Raw genomic sequence first — 9,331 nt, 5'->3', positions numbered from 1 at the left:
TAGGCACTGGCCTAGGGGCCCAAGTGACAACGGATCAAAATAATATTGATAAAATGTATAAGAACATAATTTGCGAGGGGGCTCTCAAGATTTCGAGTGCCTAAGGGCTTCCACAGGGTTTAACCTGGCACTGCAATACTTATATAAATTACCGAATAAAAAGAATTGAACCACCACAATATTGATGCTTGAATCAATAAGTACACATAATTGAAAGTAAGGACTGATTTGAAAACTATTTCTGAAGAAAACAAATAGCAACTGTCATATTTCTGATCATGCATACTGAATTAAAAAATAATTTTCATTTGGCAAGGATAGAAATAACTAAATACCTACCCAAAGTAGAAAACGGAATAAAATAATTCTTAATCACATCAAATGTTACACGGCCAATGTTGGCATGTGAGAAAGCTTGCCAGTAGCTTCTCGTGGGTCAGTGGTTCTTCCCGGGGTTTTACCGGGTTCTTCCTCCACCATTAATACTGGCCGCCATACATAGCCTATTGTGTGCTGAAAAATGGCATTAAACCCCACAACAACAACAACAAAATCAATTGTTACATGGAGACCCCTCTGTGTGCATCTGTGTGTGTGCCAGGGTCACACATTAAACTGAAGATCTTTCACAATGTTTAACCTTTAGACTTCAGGGTTGACAAATATTGCTTATCAAAGGCAACCAATATTAAGTTTGGTTGAAATTATTTTGTATGTACTAGTGTTATTGAGTGTGCAAGGATGAGCTAATGGATGGATGCACCAAGCCAGAAAACAAACCACTCCATTTACCTCACTGTTCTAAATCCAACTACAGAGTATAGTTTTATCTGACTTGTGAAAATAGCCAAATGCAAGAGCAGTTGCCCAAGTATCTGAGTAACTAAGATACTTTCATCAAATATTCTTGATTGGCTATTGAAAAAAGTTGCTCAGAGGTTCTGCTATTTTTAGCACTAGCAGCCATGACTGAAAGCAAATCAGCAACAGTAAATTCTTCTGATGAATTTCAGTGAAGAGGTCCTTTAAAAATTGCAGTTTTAGTAAAGATAGTCATATTTGATGTTGCATGATTTGTACTAATTTAAAATGCCATAATACCAGGATTTTGTCAATTCTCAGAAATTTTTGAAAAGAATTCTTTTAAAATCTTTCTATTACAGGTTACTGCAGCAATACTGAATATATTTTGGAGATGTCATTTCAAATTTTTACAGCCATTTGACCTTATGGGATGGCCCTATCTGGTTTGTCAGCACCAACTGACAATTTCAACTACTTCTCAAAAACTACTAGGACTGTTTTAATAAAATTTGATATGCATGTTCTTCAAGATATGTTCTATCAAACTGTTCAGTGTGACTCCCCAAGTAATGTGTAGCTGTCAGAGCAATCTAACTGGTTAACCAATTTTGATTGGTACACTGGTTAGCCAATTTTGACTGGTACAAATGTTTCTTCGCATATGCTCTCCTAAAATTTTATCTTGGGTGGCTCTCCTAGCAATGGTGTGGGTTTTTTAGTAATCAACTGGAAAACCTAGCTTCAACTTGTTCTCTAGACTCTGATTGGCTGAACCAATTTCAAATTTGATATAAGTGTTGTTCTGAACATGCTTTATCAAAAATTGTGTCCAGGGTGTCACCATGGCAAAGGTGTGGCTTCCATAACAAGCATATGTAAAAGCTATTTTCTACCAAACTTGGTAGGAATGTTCACTAGGACATGGTCTATCAAAATTGTGTCTAGTGTGGATCCCTAAACAACAGTGTGGCTTTCTTAGCAACCAGATGTAAAACCCTTTTCTGATTTCTTGTCTAGAAAGGTTTAGACAATTTCATCAAATCTGACAAGCATGTTTGTCAGGTCAATATCCAGCGAAATTTTGTCTTGGATGGCACCACTAGCAACAGTGTAGCTTTCTTAGGGTGGAGAAACTGTTACTGACTTTTTCTTTTTAACAGCTAAGCCAATTTTGATCAAATATGGAAGTAGTTTTTTAAGGACATGTTTAATCAAAACTGTGCCTGGTGTGGCTTCCATAGCAACGGCGTGGCTTCCATAACCAAAAGAAATACTACTTTTAACTTCTTCCACTTGAAGAATATGAAAACCCTATTTTCAGCTTCTCCAGAAAAACTGAGCCAGTTTGATCAAACTTGTATTTAGAGTGGCTCTCCTAACAACCATATATGGCAACATACAGAAAAGCTATTTTAAAAAGCTTCTCGAGAACAGCCAAGCAAATTTAAATAAAACCTGGTAGAAGTGTTTCTAAGGGCATGCTCTATCAAAATTTGAGTCCAACATCACTCCCATAGCAACAATGTGATTTCCATAACAAACCATGGAAAACCTATTTTTCACTTCTTCCTTTTAATGACCTAGTCAATTCTGAAAAACTTGGTATAAACAGGTCATATCGAGTTGAATAGCAGTAGGACACAGGATCTTATGAGACCTAAAGAGCTGAGTGTGATCCAACTTCCTTCCACACACAGGCAAGATGTTATACAAGCACCCAGATCATTTTACTGTAGTTACACTGCATTTATTCTATACTCTAGACAATTATTTCATAATAAAAAGTATTTACATTTGTTATTGATTCCATTCATCTACTTCTTTCATAAACTCACTACGGTTAGAAGACATCATCCTGGACAGTGGGGAATGTGCATCTGTTACAGATCACCCTTGGGAAGAGTAGCCTTCATGAGCTGTATAATGACGAGTATATAATCAAAATATTTCTTGGGACATGCTCTGTGGAATTTGTATATAGGTGTCTCTGCTAGCAGTGGTCTGGCTTCCATAGCAACTGGATCATATGCAAGGATTCTTTTGTCAAATAAAGTTAAATTCTGTTGTTTTTTTATAAAATTTATTTTATTTTTAAAGTTAAATGGTTTTTTTCCTTCTACTTTTAATAATAGTGGCCATATGAAACAGCAGACTGGCATAATTTATATCAACTTTGTCTTCATTCCAGGATGCTTTGGTCAAAACTCGTCCAAGTCCAGATCAATTTTATATGACAGCATCATTATAAAATGGGGCAGTAACAAATCATGCAACATACTGATATGACTGACGACCTTTACTGCCACTCTCAGTGATTTTCATGCACAGGCAAGTCTGAGAAACCTTTTGTATGTCAAATCAACACCAACCAGGTGTTTTACCTACTATGTATGACCTACTGCCATGTCTTCAGGTGTCTTACTATGGTCTTGTAGAACACCAGGAACTTGTCTGAGTTGGGACAAAAAACAATTCATAGTTACAAAGTTTATAACAACAACATAAGTAACCAACTGCCCTTAAGACATTGGTCTGAAAAGACAAACTGTAACTACCTGTAAATGACACACTGGTCTGAAAAGGTTAACTGTAACTAACTGTAAATGACACATTGGTCTGAAAAGGTTAACTGTAACTACCTGTAAATGACACATTGGTCTGAAAAGGTTAACTGTAACTACCTGTAAATGACACATTGGTCTGAAAAGGTTAACTGTAACTACCTGTAAATGACACATTGGTCTGAAAAGGTTAACTGTAACTACCTGTAAATGACACATTGGTCGAAAAGGTTTACTGTAACTGCCTGTAAATGACTGCAAATTGGGCTAAGCAAATGAATTATTGAGTTATTCAAACATTTAGAACAAAAAGTCAATCTGATATAAATCAATTAGTGTTTTAAATGACCTTACCATATTGTATTTACTCAACCCAGACACTCGTAAATGGATCACCCTATGATTTCAATCTGCAGGGTCAGTGTAATGAAACTAATAAAAGGCATGGTACAAACTAAGTGTTTCTTAATCAAAGATAATTAAATTATTTGTACATTGTATGTACAGAGAAGATTGTTGACAACGTTGAGAGGGGACCAGGAGTTAATAATGTAACTAAGAAACATTAGATCCAAATTTGTTTATTTTTCAAAAAGATGGACGTACAATACTAAACAATTTATACTGGTATGACTACAAAACTTGCATGTAATGGTAATAACATTTTCAAGAAACAACATATATTTGTATAAATACAGGTTATCATGAGGGAAAAAAAAGATAAACCACCAATAAATTTAACCATACAATGAAAGTGTAGACATACATGTACATGTATCTGCCAAGGAATCTAAAAATCATTTTATGGTCCAAAAAGTACAAAAACCAAATAATTTCTTTTATGATTCAATGCTTTAATCACCTTGAAATTTGTGATGCTGAAGTAAAATTATGAATGAGGTGTGCTTATCACGCCTCTGTTACCTGACACCTTTGTTCTTTAGTTGTTTAAACAACTGCCATTGTTTATCCATGTCAGGTTTTAAAAACATAATTTTCCCAGGTGGACCACACAAATCAGATACTATAAACAATTAAATGTAATTTTGTAACAAAGCCTTTGGAATTACTTAGAATTTGAATGATAATTTAAATTCAAAGAATGTAAATAAATGAAGTTTAATGCAAGCTGCTTTGTTTTTGTTCTGGTTTTGTATGTTTTCCCTTCCTAATATATGTCAGTCAACTGATCAAGCCTATAGACTGAAGTTAGGGAAAGACTAAATTCAACTAAATTCCTTTCCATTGTTGACGATGGAAGTATTTATGATACAGTATCAAATCTATAAAATAGTGTATTTCAGATATCATCACCATGGAAAAATGAAAAAATGAGCCCTCTGCAGGCAGAAAAGAAATATGTTATACATCATTTCTTTTGTTTGTTTTTTATATGGATTTAAATCAAATCAAATTCATCAAATCCAGACAAGAGACTGAAATTTTGATGCAAGTCAGAAGGTGGATGGGACAAGTGAATTTTTTGAAACCATTTGTCCTGAACAAGTGAATCAACAAAACATTTGTTCATCCTTGTTTCTGCAAGAGTAGTAACCAAGCAATGGTGGATCTCCATAATTAAACATATTAAGTAATAATGAATTATGGTTCTCTTTACTGGAATATACTTGGTAAGTAAATCTGACCTAGAAATCTTATCACAATTGCATACATATTAAGAACAAAGTAATTTTAGATAGATTTTAAAAAATTTAAAATACATGGATGACACTGACAGAAATGAAAAAGTAAAACAGTAAATAATGTATTTTGTCTTGTTCGCATTGGGATGAGCTTTTAATCTGAAATCAATCCTGGCAGGAATTATTGGCATATTACGTGATGAAACTAACACAACTATCATACTAGGAATTCTCAAATTATTTTACTCAAACCTAACGGTTTGCAAGTAAAAATGTAATACTAAAGTAATACATTCGGAACATTTATATTTTCATGATTATATGACATACTGTAACCACATCCCCACCCCCATATTGTCATATGTCCATACAACAAGAACTTAATGTAACTGATGTAATTTTGTAAAAAAAAGGCTGTAAAGTTAATGGATTTGGAGATTGGTTTAATATCTTCATATTAAATCATTTTGTTCTTGTTATATTATGATTAGTTTTGACAGTAAAATATATTTAGCATTTATTCCAATGGTTGCAGAGCAAGTGCTTGGATAATAACAAATGCTGCTAATAAAATCAAGATGATCATTTGTTCACACAAATAAACACAAGGAATGTATCATGATCGATATTAATGCATGACTTAGGTGAGTTGATATGTGCTGTACGTAGATATCAATGTCCATGAACAGCTGGCACAAGTTTAATAAGGAATAAATTCTTGTGAATTATTTTCACCTCCTCACTTCAAACTGAGGTTTGATGCAAGAAAAATGTCAATAAACAGAAGCATATTTCATGACAATCACCTAATCTATTCATTTCTCTTCTTCTTGAATTATATGTGCACAGTTGAACAGTTTATTCTCAATTTTGTGAATGTATTAAAATGTTCTAAACTCCTTACCATCACATAATTCACTATTTTAAAAAAATGGATTGCAACATAAAAAATATTATTGTTCTATCAAAAAGATTTATTATTCAAATTATGATATCCTATAAACCATCGGATGGGAAATTGCAATGCAAAATTGATTGAAACATGCACATAATAAATTATCCTGATATATATGTGTATACACAAACAAAAATATGAAATGTTGCTTTTTTCGCAATGATGTTGAAATAAAATATTCAAACAACAAATATAAACTAAACGTAATACTTACCAATGTAAAACACCCTGCTATAAAAGTTCATAACCTTTCATCACAAAATGATTGATACAAGTAAATGTGAACTACTTAATATGAAGTGTATCCTTGTATACTTCATATTAATTCTTAGATTACATAAACAGAAATAAATATCAACCCATTAGATATCTCTAATTTTGTATCGTCTTTCTCGAGTATTACATATACTTGTCTATCAAAGAGTTAAGACTGTTCTTTAACACAAATAACTTGTTTTCGAGTAGTAGAGCTGTAGACAAGATTTTCCCTTAGTAAACTCCTTAGCTATTGAGAAAATTGAACCAATAAAAAAGGAGGTTTTATGGATAACGTGACTAAATACTAAAACAAGAGTCAATTAGAGATCACTCCGTTCACCTATGAATATAAAAATAACTTCTGACATGACTTGCATGGTCTAGCAATATAATTTATTGTACTTTTTATGCTAGCACCCTATAGTCTAGCACCATCCATTTCTATTATTTATGCCACACTTTGTTTCCATGGTAACATAAAAAAATTGAATGTAAAAAGTTATGCATATGAAAAGTACTCCTATGGAGCTTGGTTGACATAGTTACCAAGTCTGATTGCAATGAGTTGAATGGTTTAAGATTTGTGCTCTGAAAATAAAAATGTTAAAGGACAGACAGGCAGACAGACACATTAAGCTATATCCTCCCAGGTTACATGTTGGGAAGGGAAGTGTTAAAACAAAAATTTAAAAAGAACAGACCTTAGGTCTCGGATGGAGACAATTATTATCGTGTGAAGCAGTGTTCACCATGTAAATGGTGTTTCTGATGTTTTATGAAGCTGTCAAATATTTCATTCTGTCAAAAAAGGGAATAATTTTAATTATGAGAGAAATTTTACAGGCTATCTTAGTTACAAAAATAAAGCTTTCAGTGAAAAAAGTGTACTTTTGTGATAGCTTTATTAGTTCTCTTGAACTTTGGGATCTGTATAAAGTGGCTAAAGGTCATTATCTGAATGAAGAATCACATGTAATTCACAAATATGAAAAATACAACACCAAGTCCATAGAACAATCTATTATCAAAGACTTATCTCTCCCTTTTTAATTGGGAGTAAAAATGCTGTTCATTTTCCTTAACTTGCTTTAGTATCTATGCAACTATTCTAAGTGCATTTTATATCTTTAGATACTATTTTAAACAGAAACCAACTGATGAATCCTTGTCAATGGTGAGAATTTTTAAGTAAGGGCATTTATTATGTTCTTTGCTTGATTCAGATGTCAGGCATATGATGAGCGCCAGTTATTTTTTGACACCTGAAATATTGTTCAAAACCAAATGCTAATATTCAACTTTGCCAAACCGTAGGTAACAAAAACAATTGCTTTCACAATTACATATGTCTCCATTTGCTGGAGAATCTTTCAGTACTGCAGTTTTAAATACTCATCTACTGCAAATACCAAATATGGATAGTTATAGTGGTGTGAGGTGTTTTTAAGCAAGTAAATGGTGTTTCTGATGTACCTTGAATAAAATCACTTCTATTACTACTAATGTTGCTGCTACTATCATCATCATTATTGATAATTCTCAAAGGTATTGATTTATCTGGGACCTAATTTCTTGGTACATAATTTACTGTCTATAGAATGTCATCTGCATCCAATCATTCCTTGTAAAGTGTAAGTGACTGAAGTTTGTATTCACTTCAACTTTGTGTCTTTTTTAAGTTTGTATCTGAAGAATAGATCTTTGTTTAAAAACTAATACCTAAGCAAATTATGTGTAACCCTGTACTACAGTAAGATAGGTCAGGATGGGGTTGGGTCTGGGGTACAAGTGGCAGCACATTAATTTGGCACTAAAACACAGAAACAATAGGAATTATTTACCCGAGATATTCAACAATTAAAGGAATCTTTTTTTGTAAAATACATGATAATTAACAGGTACAAAAGGAATATCTTTTTTAATGCAACAAAGAAAATATGCACCACAGAATTAGCACAAGATACCAAACTCATCCTCCCCTTTCATCTCTCCATATGCTGATTTGTTACAAAGTGCAATCGGACAAAATGTGCTTTCTATTACACAGATAAATTTTATTTCCTAAATATTCAAACTTTGTATGATTATAAAAAACTGAAAGTATTTAAAATGTAGAAATTGTATGACAACATTGGTAAAGTACTGGACTTTGTCAGGATTTGACTTTTTGATAAGTTTTAGCATAAATATGACCCACGTATTAAACATCTCAAAATGCTCAAACATGACAACATTATCATACAGGTTTTTTTTTAGTTGTATATACTCACTTATAAGTTAAGTCCTACTGCAAACTGCATAGTCCTAGATCTGCCACTGCATAAACCACCTTTAAATCTGGGTCTATGCAGTTTGTTTGGGTTAATCAGTAAAGCAAATTACACAGAACCATAATCATGGTACATATGCAACTTAAGATTAGGGTGTATGTTAGTTTGCAGTTTGCTTCACTATTATGTGAGTACAGTCTCTCTTAAAAGTTTAATAACCAATTAAATCATGGCACAGATGGCTTGAAATGTAGTGCAAAGAATAAAAAAACATTATATATAAATATGTGTAAAATGTAATGGAGAAAGGGGGTGGTGGTGATAAAACAGATTTTCCATCAGTATGCCCAAGTGAAGTAGAAAACACTGTATAGACACTAAAGCAAGCTAAATCTGAATGACCACTGGACCATTAATATATTTTGTTTCTATCCATGGTCCAGTGTATTTCATTTGATTCTTGTGTATAGATATGCCCTTTCTAGGTGGCTTTCTCCTTCAATTTAGCCCTCTCTGTTACATCAATACTGGCCATTTTCTGGCAGGCTGCAACCAGATGGACAACACTGATACCAGTCTTGACAAAGGATAATGGTGCGCAAATGTAGAGAATCAACTGCCATAGGCCTATTGTCAACCAACCGATGGACACTGCAATGGAAAGAATTTCATAATTTACAAACTAAGGATCTTCCAACAAAAATCTTTGGAAAGGCAGCTCTAAATTTCATGGAGTTGGAAAAAAAATATCTAAGTGACAAAAATATAATTTAAGGACACTCCAAACACTACCAGTTATCAGTAAGATTAAAGAACTTTTCTCTCAGCTTTTGCTGAAGT

At 33.1% G+C, this 9,331-nt stretch overlaps 1 protein-coding gene across 1 annotated transcript in view; it reads right to left on the bottom strand.

Annotated features, from left to right (window-relative positions):
• Positions 1-3,930: 3,930 nt before the first annotated feature.
• LOC149777194 (CDP-diacylglycerol--inositol 3-phosphatidyltransferase-like) overlaps positions 3,931-9,331 on the bottom strand; it is a 34,127-nt gene continuing 28,726 nt past the window's right edge. The window contains exon 6 of the mRNA XM_089941896.1: positions 3,931-9,142. Within this exon, the coding sequence (XP_089798022.1) occupies positions 8,973-9,142 (170 nt within the window). The 3' untranslated portion in view covers positions 3,931-8,972. The remainder of the gene's footprint in view (positions 9,143-9,331) is intronic.

This window comes from Sinohyriopsis cumingii, chromosome 18, assembly GCF_028554795.1.
Source record: "Sinohyriopsis cumingii isolate HCF-2022 chromosome 18, ASM2855479v2, whole genome shotgun sequence".
Taxonomy (NCBI): Eukaryota; Metazoa; Mollusca; class Bivalvia; order Unionida; family Unionidae; genus Sinohyriopsis; species Sinohyriopsis cumingii.
This window is presented reverse-complemented; position numbering and strand designations above follow the sequence as displayed.